The sequence below is a fragment of the Vespula vulgaris genome, chromosome 22, assembly GCF_905475345.1.
Source record: "Vespula vulgaris chromosome 22, iyVesVulg1.1, whole genome shotgun sequence".
In the NCBI taxonomy this organism is placed as follows: domain Eukaryota; kingdom Metazoa; phylum Arthropoda; class Insecta; order Hymenoptera; family Vespidae; genus Vespula; species Vespula vulgaris.
The window spans coordinates 3,480,001-3,491,340 of NC_066607.1; the positions used below are offsets into that span (position 1 = coordinate 3,480,001).

General features: G+C 37.3%; 3 protein-coding genes across 7 annotated transcripts in view; 1 reads left to right on the forward strand and 2 right to left on the reverse strand.

Moving 5' to 3' along the window:
* The window catches only part of LOC127071653 (transmembrane protein 272-like), a 3,301-nt gene extending 1,516 nt beyond the window's left edge, over positions 1-1,785 (reverse strand). Inside the window, exons 1-5 of one of the 4 annotated variants that reach the window (XM_051011178.1) lie at positions 1,647-1,785; positions 904-1,211; positions 701-811; positions 351-614; positions 1-267 (exon numbers count right to left, since the gene is read on the reverse strand). The exon at positions 1-267 is cut by the window's left edge and continues 1,516 nt beyond it. In XM_051011178.1, coding sequence (XP_050867135.1) covers positions 71-267; positions 351-614; positions 701-811; positions 904-1,141 — 810 coding nt within the window. In that variant the 5' untranslated portion in view covers positions 1,142-1,211; positions 1,647-1,785 and the 3' untranslated portion in view covers positions 1-70. Of the gene's footprint in view, positions 268-350; positions 615-700; positions 812-903; positions 1,212-1,514 lie in introns of all 4 variants that reach the window. The other 3 variants (XM_051011176.1, XM_051011177.1, XM_051011179.1) reach the window with 3 other exon arrangements.
* Positions 1,786-1,937: 152 nt separating this feature from the next.
* On the forward strand, positions 1,938-3,677 carry LOC127071658 (uncharacterized). 2 transcript variants are annotated; one of them, XM_051011188.1, is made up of 4 exons: positions 1,938-2,064; positions 2,772-2,915; positions 3,035-3,184; positions 3,322-3,677. In XM_051011188.1, exons 1-4 carry the CDS (start codon positions 2,038-2,040, stop codon positions 3,451-3,453), a joined length of 453 nt encoding a protein of 150 aa, XP_050867145.1. In that variant the 5' UTR covers positions 1,938-2,037; the 3' UTR covers positions 3,454-3,677. The 2 variants fall into 2 exon arrangements, with proteins under 2 accessions (XP_050867145.1, XP_050867144.1); XM_051011187.1 differs by lacking the exon at positions 1,938-2,064 and adding an exon at positions 2,201-2,671 and having other exon boundaries at positions 3,322-3,675.
* Positions 3,678-3,751: 74 nt separating this feature from the next.
* On the reverse strand, positions 3,752-6,078 carry LOC127071656 (uncharacterized). Its single transcript, XM_051011184.1, has 6 exons — positions 5,368-6,078; positions 4,774-4,931; positions 4,571-4,694; positions 4,437-4,501; positions 4,249-4,357; positions 3,752-4,141 (listed from the first exon to the last, which is right to left on the reverse strand). Exons 1-6 carry the CDS (start codon positions 5,372-5,374, stop codon positions 3,915-3,917), a joined length of 690 nt encoding a protein of 229 aa, XP_050867141.1. The 5' UTR covers positions 5,375-6,078; the 3' UTR covers positions 3,752-3,914.
* Positions 6,079-11,340: the final 5,262 nt, after the last annotated feature.

Below are 11,340 nucleotides of genomic sequence, written 5' to 3' on the forward strand. Positions count from 1 at the left end.
CTCATTTTTTGCTCCCAAAATGTCAAAACATCTAACGATTCTTGGTTTCTTTTGAAATTATTAATATTTCTTACATAAGATCAGGTGGTGGCCTTTGGAACGCAATACTGGCTACGGAAATACTGCAAAGACCGGCTGTTATAACGCCCAGACATATATAAACAGAGGTTATCAACCAAAAGGCAAATAAATATAAAGTTTTGTTGCAATATTTGCCAAGGGATGGATCATAATTTGGTTCGTATTCCTTATACACCCACATAGAACCTATTAAATGTTAAGAAAAAATAGCAAAAATATTATTAAAATTGGCTTAATAGCAGGTCAAAGATTACAATAAACTTGCCTACCAATGATAAACCAGCCCAGCATGAAGCAATTAATCAATGTTTGTGTTGGAGATTGTCTAATCCTTTCTTCATCTCTTTCTTCTTGTCGCTGTCTTACGCGTGCAGATAAATGTAATAATTGTTTAAATACACCAAATCCTCCACCTACTAGTAAATAAACAGGTATGTATTCACCCTGTGGGCAGTCGTAAAGGTACAATGCTCCAATAATCATCATGCATATTGGAACTACTATTGTCACACCGAGAATAATAGTGCATCCAACTGGAACAAAGTGAAAAGTATATATTGTCCAAGATAAAGAAATTTTTAAGAGGTCATTATTGAAATGAAAGCAATTTATCACCTACTTGTACCCACAAGCAGAACAATTATATTTTTGAGAAAATCAAATACACCTTTGGAGACTTTGTGTGCCTCCCTCATCCGACCGAACAAAGAATCATACGAGGGAGGAGGTGCTGAAACAAAAGCATTGTTATCGTTTATATGCTCCGACTAACGATTATACGAAACATTAAAATTCTTTATGCGAGTATTTAGTTATACATACCGTTAGGATCTATGGCTTCTTCGTAAGAAGGCGGTGCACCACGATCGCTAGGTAACGTGGAAGGATGTCCAAGAGGTAAATTAATGTTATGATATGACGGAGGTGGAGTACAGCAAGTCGATGTCACATGAGCAGATGTACCAGGATTTACACTTTCTGCAGTGTCGGTAGATATATTATGATTCGTTGGACTCAACGGCATTTCTATCCTAATGTTTGATGCGTGATTCCAACACATATACTTTGCATTAAAAATATTTAAGGACTCGGTTGTATTAGAGACAAATAACAACAAATGGTTGTATAACCTACAAGCAAAGAAAATTCAAAATATTGATATCTACGTTTTACTTGATTATTTCGTTTTCAACATGCATATGCAATACCAAAGAAAACATAGTAATGTGCGTGTGATGTGCAAACAATTAAGCGAACTTTAAATTAATGAAAAATCTGCTCGATCGTTCGATAATAAGTGACACTTGAAAAATGACATTGACATCGCAAAATTTGATATGTACTTTACACGAATGGAAGAATCGTAACAATTAAACTAACAAAAGAATTTTCGATCAAAAATAAAATAAACGGCTGTAAAAGCTTTCTTATACCTACGCGATAATCGCTATTCCTGGAAAGACGAACGAAGAGACGTAGGTGGGAAAAAAACAATGAGAATATGATTTTCGGTAAAGCTATAAAAAGGCACAACCAACGATACTGCTAACAATCTAATGTAATACCGGTTTGAAAAAGAAACTATCTTTCGAGATCGCCCTTAAAAATCGTCACACCCCCGCTTTGAACCGAGGCGAAACAATCACATTGCAAATCCTGAAATCTACATCTGTTCGGTTCGATTTTCCTTCTGTTCGAGTCGCTTAAGAATACGAGCGTTACGCGTAAATTCGTAATTTCTTCACTTTTTCTTATTAACTTCGGCACGAGATTATTATTATCCAACGATAACATTGACTCCGGTAACTCAAGTTTGCGCCATGACGGACCATGTGCGGCGCACGAATCGAACAGTAAGTATATCGAGTTATCGATATTTTCGAAAAAGAACATGCCTTCTCGATGCGATATCGATAGGAATCGTATCTCGTAAGAATAATTAAAATATTCGAAACGATGTTCCTCAAGGCGCCAGATAAATCCGTAGGTATACTTACATATCTGTTTTTAACTTCGATATCTATCAAATTTGATTTCTTACGAATCGACGGGATATCTTTATCTTTTTCCTTTCTTATTATCGAAACATAAAAAAAATAATAAGCGTTACGCATCGCTGCAACGTGATATAATTGATCGTCACGTTTATCCTTCCTCGATCATCGTTCGATAGCAGATAACGTCACAAACAACGTGTTCGTAAAGGTTAGTGTGAAATCCCTTTGACAAAGCAGAAGAATCGTGATAATATGTACGTATCATGGATTCTGAAAAACAATTAAATTCGTCTATTGTTTTATTTCTTGTTTCCTGTTCTCACGCTTCTAATATAATGTCGATATATAACAGTACACTTGTGAATAAAAAAGATTCAAGCTTAGATTAGGTATCGTTTAATTACCCCACACTAGAAGTATGCACGCACATCCATGTACGACTATAAAAAGAATTTCAAAATGAGCATTAGAAGCTTGCAGGAATCGACGAAGTTAAGTATTTCTCGAAAAATAAATAATAATCAATAATGTATTCCTCGACTGTTACGTTTTTTGTGTCGGCGTTATGCGCCCTCTTGCTTCCATATTATGTTGTGAGTTATCTTCTTTCGTATATAAACTTAGTACGTATGTACGTACATTTTTTTTTAGATAAATCGATATAGATCAAAAAATTTTCGATTATATTTGCAGGCGGGAAAAGTAGAAATAATGTCATGTGACAAAGAAGACATAACACCAGGATCCATATCGTTGGGAACTATAAATGCGGGCGGCAATATGATAAAGAGCTCAAACTTGGACGTTAAGGAAGAAATAAATCCGGGTCTTATTACGGTATTAATTGATATAAATATTTTTTTATATAGTTTTGTAATATTTTGCAAACAATATTTATTTGGAATCTGTCGATTTTTGTTGCGAATTAATAACGATCAAATTGCATTTCACCATAGGTACACTTAATAGTAAACGATGAAAATGGTGATTCAATGATGGAACAAAATACAGATTTATGTAGTATGTCTTCCGCGGATATGTTTAAACCTTACTTTCAATCGTTCAGCCAACCGGAATTTAATGAAGGAAATTGTCCAATGAATCCCGTAAGTAGCAACCACTAAATTAATCGAAATGATAAATAATTTTCAAACGATTTACTTTTCTTTCTATTATAATTGTTAGATTAAGCAAAAATTTAATTGTTTTTTTTTTGGTATATAATTTGAGTGAAATTTTATAGGGTACCTATAACTCGGGTGACTTCGAAATAGAAGAAATCGAGGATGTTGAAGGAACTTATACGGCTATTATCGAAGTGTTAGAAGGAGCAAAAATGTTGCTCCGTGTAACTTGTAACGTTAAACTCGAATAGTACAGTATATAATTATCAGCGCGTTCAATATTATAATATATAGCAGTGTTAATTATTCCAAATGAAAATTGATAAACTAAATTTAAGGTAAAATTGTCTTATTACTTATAAAAAAGGCGTATAATAACACTTTAGCTGTATCTATATAGTGTGCTTCATTTTATTATTTAGTTATTTTCTTATATTATATTTTGATGCAAGATTAATTTTTAATTGTTTCATTTATCATATTTTTCAAAATCCAAATCCCGACTCACTCTCATATGCTTTAACATAAACTCTTTATCTTAAACGAATCTTTTTTCTAAATAAACAAATCGATCGTTCATTTGTTCGATAAATTTGCATATTTGGAATTTAACTAATGTGTGTCTGATTTTTATATTATTATTTACTACTATTATTTACTATTAGATTTATTATTTACTATTAGACTACGCATTTAATAAATCTGTGATTATTTATTCGTATTTAGTTTCTGTTTCACATATTTCAAACATTTCATCAAAGTGTTGACTTTTAGAAAAAGATAAATAATACGATAGTAAAAAATGAAGATATAAGAGAAGAACGGTCAGTTTACTGAAGTTCTTTAAAGTCTTTGCTTGTTGAATACTTTGTCTTTTTTCCTGGAAACTTGACAACTTTGTTGGTAATGTATTTTTTTCTTTGCCATTGACAGACTCCTCTGCGTATTTTTGAAAAAATTATTTTATTATTATTAATGAATTAATTTTATTATTAAAAAATTGTTTGTGATTTTTCTAACCGATCGAATATAATGTTAAATCTTACGCAGATTATGATAATTTAAATCACTTTGTTTTCTTGATATATTTGGTTTCTGAATGTTTATTGATCGGAAGATACGATCTTTATTATCGTCGATAATTCCTTTTGTTTTCTGTGACGTATACAATGATTATGTAAAAATACCTTTGCATATATATGTACATATTTCTTTATGACGATCATTCACTTACCAAAGAAGATCGAAGAAAATCCGTACCACCACGTAAACGTACTTTCTTTTTTGTAACAGATACACCTATAATATAATAAAAATATATGTTATTTAAAGATAATATCTTAAAAACGAGATACAGCGAAATCTCACTATCTGTTGAATATGTGGATGAATCTTCTCTCCTACTTATTTGATTTTTCTTAGCGTTCTGGTTGCATAACTTTTCCTCTGAATTTTTATTACATCCAAGTTTATTTTTTTTGAGTGGAGCCTCCTAAGGATTTAGAGAAAAGATAGAGAATTTTGAATATCGATGTAAAATTTATTAAAAACTAAAGCGTTTCTTTTTTTACTTTTAATTTATTTGTTGCAGTAGAACTATCATCCGTGGAATCTTCGTATTCTGTAATTTCTTGAACGTTGGCCAATGGTAAACGTGATATGCCAATATTGTATTTTCGTGCATTAATCGATCTATTTCTCGTTAAATTCTTTTCGTAATGATTATTGCCTGAAAAATTAATGACGTTTTATAAAATTGACGTTATATAATCATGAATTTTTATTGAAAAAAGAAAAAAGAACAAATTTATATGATGTCGCGATAAATTCACAAATTTACAATTTACGAAGTGACATTCTCCTTTCCTTTCTATAAATTAATGCAGTTGCGGAATCTATTTTCGATTTGAACAAGAGCAAGAAGAATAAGGAAAATATTTCGATTAAAAATCCTGAAACACATACAGGTAGAACAATCTATAGAAATGATTGAAAGCTTAAGTGTGAAACTCCGCAAGATTTATTTTCAAGGTAAATAAATACTTTGAATTGTGTAACGTAATAGATATATAATAAGGTTATCAAAGAAAGATTGAAAAGAGTCACATTTAAATTAAGTCTATCTCCAGATATCACATATTAGTTAAATTATAATTAAATCTTACGTTTCATTGGACTGATATTTGTATACGAACGTAACGGTGAATCGATTCGACGAACGTGCTTTAACGATTATGTATCTACATACATAGATGTGTGTTAATCAATTTCAAAGACTCGATTCTTTGAGCGAGTGAGTAACGATTGATCGTTTTATCGATCGTACCACACGATCGTCATTTTACTTTACATTATTATCCTATCTTATTCAATCTCTGTTCAATGACCGCAACTTTTAAAGCTGTTAATGACTTCTAGTATTATAATGAGTTACGCCAACAGTATAGTTGATTTATTTCTATGGATATTTCAACAATAGTACATTCATTTAAACATTACAAAGAACATAGTGCACGAGAAACTTAAAATAATTTTAATTTTAAATTTCAATACTCTGAAAATTCGATCTAAGTATTATAGTTCACTTGTGATACAAATATACACAGATGATTTTAACTTCCACGAAAACCGAATTAGCTGTTTTATGTACTCCGACTAGTGAACACAGAAGTTTTATTTTTGCAAACTTGTCTCCAAATGCAACAATCTCCACGCGGTATGACCTAGGTCGGAAGTACTGCCACCAATTTTCATCATTCATATAATACTCGCGGTACACACGCTCCGCAAGTGAGAGAGAAGGATTAATGCAAGAACACTAATCGATCACTCGTCCATTCAATAATTAATACGATTTCTATCTTTCTAGAATGAAACGGAGTGGTGGGGATACTCCGCCAGTGGGGGGAAATATAAGGCGGCCGTCTTAAGTAGTGGGGCCAGTCATGCCGCGAATTCCCACCATTCGAAACTCAGTCCTCGGGGTACGCACGCTCCGCAAGTGAGAGAAAAGGATTAATGCAAGAACATTAATCGATCACTCGTCCATTCAATAATTAATACGATTTCTGTCTTTCTAGAATGAAACGGAGTGGTGGGGATACTCCGCCAGTGGGGGGAAATATAAGGCGGCCGTCTTAAGTAGTGGGGCCAGTCATGCCGCGAATTCCCACCATTCGAAACTCAGTCCTCGGGGTACGCACGCTCCGCAAGTGAGAGAGAAGGATTAATGCAAGAACACTAATCGATCACTCGTCCATTCAATAATTAATACGATTTCTATCTTTCTAGAATGAAACGGAGTGGTGGGGATACTCCGCCAGTGGGGGGAAATATAAGGCGGCCGTCTTAAGTAGTGGGGCCAGTCATGCCGCGAATTCCCACCATTCGAAACTCAGTCCTCGGAGTACGCACGCTCCGCAAGTGAGAGAAAAGGATTAATGCAAGAACACTAATCGATCACTCGTCCATTCAATAATTAATACGATTTCTATCTTTCTAGAATGAAACGGAGTGGTGGGGATACTCCGCCAGTGGGGGGAAATATAAGGCGGCCGTCTTAAGTAGTGGGGCCAGTCATGCCGCGAATTCCCACCATTCGAAACTCAGTCCTCGGAGTACGCACGCTCCGCAAGTGAGAGAAAAGGATTAATGCAAGAACACTAATCGATCACTCGTCCATTCAATAATTAATACGATTTCTATCTTTCTAGAATGAAACGGAGTGGTGGGGATACTCCGCCAGTGGGGGGAAATATAAGGCGGCCGTCTTAAGTAGTGGGGCCAGTCATGCCGCGAATTCCCACCATTCGAAACTCAGTCCTCGGGGTACGCACGCTCCGCAAGTGAGAGAGAAGGATTAATGCAAGAACACTAATCGATCACTCGTCCATTCAATAATTAATACGATTTCTATCTTTCTAGAATGAAACGGAGTGGTGGGGATACTCCGCCAGTGGGGGGAAATATAAGGCGGCCGTCTTAAGTAGTGGGGCCAGTCATGCCGCGAATTCCCACCATTCGAAACTCAGTCCTCGGAGTACGCACGCTCCGCAAGTGAGAGAGAAGGATTAATGCAAGAACACTAATCGATCACTCGTCCATTCAATAATTAATACGATTTCTATCTTTCTAGAATGAAACGGAGTGGTGGGGATACTCCGCCAGTGGGGGGAAATATAAGGCGGCCGTCTTAAGTAGTGGGGCCAGTCATGCCGCGAATTCCCACCATTCGAAACTCAGTCCTCGGGGTACGCACGCTCCGCAAGTGAGAGAGAAGGATTAATGCAAGAACACTAATCGATCACTCGTCCATTCAATAATTAATACGATTTCTATCTTTCTAGAATGAAACGGAGTGGTGGGGATACTCCGCCAGTGGGGGGAAATATAAGGCGGCCGTCTTAAGTAGTGGGGCCAGTCATGCCGCGAATTCCCACCATTCGAAACTCAGTCCTCGGAGTACGCACGCTCCGCAAGTGAGAGAAAAGGATTAATGCAAGAACACTAATCGATCACTCGTCCATTCAATAATTAATACGATTTCTATCTTTCTAGAATGAAACGGAGTGGTGGGGATACTCCGCCAGTGGGGGGAAATATAAGGCGGCCGTCTTAAGTAGTGGGGCCAGTCATGCCGCGAATTCCCACCATTCGAAACTCAGTCCTCGGGGTACGCACGCTCCGCAAGTGAGAGAGAAGGATTAATGCAAGAACACTAATCGATCACTCGTCCATTCAATAATTAATACGATTTCTATCTTTCTAGAATGAAACGGAGTGGTGGGGATACTCCGCCAGTGGGGGGAAATATAAGGCGGCCGTCTTAAGTAGTGGGGCCAGTCATGCCGCGAATTCCCACCATTCGAAACTCAGTCCTCGGAGTACGCACGCTCCGCAAGTGAGAGAAAAGGATTAATGCAAGAACACTAATCGATCACTCGTCCATTCAATAATTAATACGATTTCTATCTTTCTAGAATGAAACGGAGTGGTGGGGATACTCCGCCAGTGGGGGGAAATATAAGGCGGCCGTCTTAAGTAGTGGGGCCAGTCATGCCGCGAATTCCCACCATTCGAAACTCAGTCCTCGGGGTACGCACGCTCCGCAAGTGAGAGAAAAGGTTTAATGCAAGAACACTAATCGATCTCCTATCTCCTACTATCTCTACTATCTCCGCGAGGGGACTTAGAAATTTCCACTGGAAGCCATAGGAGGAGTATCCACGAAGAATTTACGCAAGTACAATGTGTTATCACTCATATTTTCGTAAATCTATACCGTTTCTTTTGTTTTAGTCTTCCCCAGTGTGCCTTCGGAAGCGGTCCACAATCTATCTCCGCGAGGGGACTTAGAAATTTCCACTGGAAGCCATAGGAGGAGTATCCTCGGAGATTTTGCGCAAGTACAATGTGTTATCACTCATATTTTCGTAAATCTATACCGTTTCTTTTGTTTTAGTCTTCCCCAGTGTGCCTTCGGAGGACGCTGACAATCTATCTCCGCGAGGGGACTTAGAAATTTCCACTGGAAGCCATAGGAGGAGTATCCTCGGAGATTTTGCGCAAGTACAATGTGTTATCACTCATATTTTCGTAAATCTATACCGTTTCTTTTGTTTTAGTCTTCCCCAGTGTGCCTTCGGAAGCGGTCCACAATCTATCTCCGCGAGGGGACTTAGAAATTTCCACTGGAAGCCATAGGAGGAGTATCCTCGGAGATTTTGCGCAAGTACAATGTTGTATCATGCTTATTTTCCACTTTCTATACTTTGTTTTTTGTTTTAGATTTCCACTTTCCACTTCCGAGGCTGTTGACAGTCTTTCTCCATGGGGGACTTAGAAATTTCCATGGGATGCCATAGGAGCGAGGACTAACGAAGATTTTACGCAAGTACAATGTTGTATCATTCTTATTTTCCACTTTCTATACTTTCTTTTTTGTTTTAGATGTCCACTTTGCACTCTCGGAGGCCGTTGACAGTCTTTCTCCATGGGGGACTTAGAAATTTCCATGGGATGCCATAGGAGCGAGGACTAACGAAGATTTTACGCAAGTACAATGTTGTATCATTCTTATTTTCCACTTTCTATACTTTCTTTTTTGTTTTAGATGTCCACTTTGCACTCTCGGAGGCCGTTGACAGTCTTTCTCCATGGGAGACTTAGAAATTTCCATGGGATGCCATAGGAGCGAGGACTAACGAAGATTTTACGCAAGTACAATGTTGTATCATTCTTATTTTCCACTTTCTATACTTTCTTTTTTGTTTTAGATTTCCACTTTGCACTTCCGAGGCTGTTGACAGTCTTTCTCCATGGGGGACTTAGAAATTTCCATGGGATGCCATAGGAGCGAGGATTAACGAAGATTGTACGCAAGTACAATGTTTTATCATTCTTATTTTCCACTTTGTATACTTTCTTTTTTGTTTTAGATGTCCACTTTGCACTCTCGGAGGCCGTTGACAGTCTTTCTCCATGGGAGACTTAGAAATTTCCATGGGATGCCATAGGAGCGAGTATTAACGAACAGTTAATACGAGTATACAAAAGATTATTGATTTTAGACTTAAATACGAAGTGGGGATACTCGCCATCGAGAGACGTCAACAAAGTCGGTTCTTTGACCGACCATAACAGTTACTAGTTCATTTGTGTTTTGGACTTCGACGAGAGAACTTAGAAATTTTCACAGTCTGTCACAGGAGCGAGGACTAACGAAGATTTTACGCAAGTACAATGTTGTATCATTCTTATTTTCCACTTTCTATACTTTCTTTTTTGTTTTAGATGTCCACTTTGCACTCTCGGTGGCCGTTGACAGTCTTTCTCCATGGGGGACTTAGAAATTTCCATGGGATGCCATAGGAGCGAGGTCTAACGAAGATTTTACGCAAGTACAATGTTGTATCATTCTTATTTTCCACTTTCTATACTTTGTTTTTTGTTTTAGATTTCCACTTTGCACTTCCGAGGCTGTTGACAGTCTTTCTCCATGGGGGACTTAGAAATTTCCATGGGATGCCATAGGAGCGAGGTCTAACGAAGATTTTACGCAAGTACAATGTTGTATCATTCTTATTTTCCACTTTCTATACTTTGTTTTTTGTTTTAGATGTCCACTTTGCACTCTCGGAGGCCGTTGACAGTCTTTCTCCATGGGGGACTTAGAAATTTCCATGGGATGCCATAGGAGCGAGGACTAACGAAGATTTTACGCAAGTACAATGTTGTATCATTCTTATTTTCCACTTTCTATACTTTGTTTTCTGTTTTAGATTTCCACTTTGCACTCTCAGAGGCCGTTGACAGTCTTCCTCCATGGGAGACTTAGAAATTTCCATGGGATGCCATAGGAGCGAGGACTAACGAAGATTGTACGCAAGTACAATGTTGTATCATTCTTATTTTCCACTTTCTATACTTTGTTTTTTGTTTTAGATTTCCACTTTGCACTTCCGAGGCTGTTGACAGTCTTTCTCCATGGGGGACTTAGAAATTTCCATGGGATGCCATAGGAGCGAGGTCTAACGAAGATTTTACGCAAGTACAATGTTGTATCATTCTTATTTTCCACTTTCTATACTTTGTTTTTTGTTTTAGATGTCCACTTTGCACTCTCGGAGGCCGTTGACAGTCTTTCTCCATGGGGGACTTAGAAATTTCCATGGGATGCCATAGGAGCGAGGACTAACGAAGATTTTACGCAAGTACAATGTTGTATCATTCTTATTTCCCACTTTCTATACTTTGTTTTTTGTTTTAGATTTCCACTTTGCACTTCCGAGGCTGTTGACAGTCTTTCTCCATGGGAGACTTAGAAATTTCCATGGGATGCCATAGGAGCGAGGTCTAACGAAGATTTTACGCAAGTACAATGTTGTATCATTCTTATTTTCCACTTTCTATACTTTCTTTTTTGTTTTAGATTTCCACTTTGCACTTCCGAGGCTGTTGACAGTCTTTCTCCATGGGGGACTTAGAAATTTCCATGGGATGCCATAGGAGCGAGGATTAACAAAGATTGTACGCAAGTACAATGTTTTATCATTCTTATTTTCCACTTTGTATACTTTCTTTTTTGTTTTAGATGTCCACTTTGCACTCTCGGAGGCCGTTGACAGTCTTTCTCCATG

What these genes read in the sequence shown, in the direction of transcription:
- LOC127071658 (XM_051011187.1), top strand. Translation starts at nt 2,606, where the DNA reads ATGTATTCCTCGACTGTTACGTTTTTTGTGTCGGCGTTATGCGCCCTC. An exon ending in TCTTGCTTCCATATTATGTT is followed by an intron (nt 2,672 to 2,771) that starts GTGAGTTATCTT and finishes TTATATTTGCAG; the next exon opens with GCGGGAAAAGTAGAAATAAT. An exon ending in TAAATCCGGGTCTTATTACG is followed by an intron (nt 2,916 to 3,034) that starts GTATTAATTGAT and finishes ATTTCACCATAG; the next exon opens with GTACACTTAATAGTAAACGA.
- LOC127071656 (XM_051011184.1), bottom strand. An exon ending in ATCCACATATTCAACAGATA is followed by an intron (nt 4,502 to 4,570) that starts GTGAGATTTCGC and finishes ATTATATTATAG; the next exon opens with GTGTATCTGTTACAAAAAAG. An exon ending in TTTAAATTATCATAATCTGC is followed by an intron (nt 4,142 to 4,248) that starts GTAAGATTTAAC and finishes AAAAATACGCAG; the next exon opens with AGGAGTCTGTCAATGGCAAA.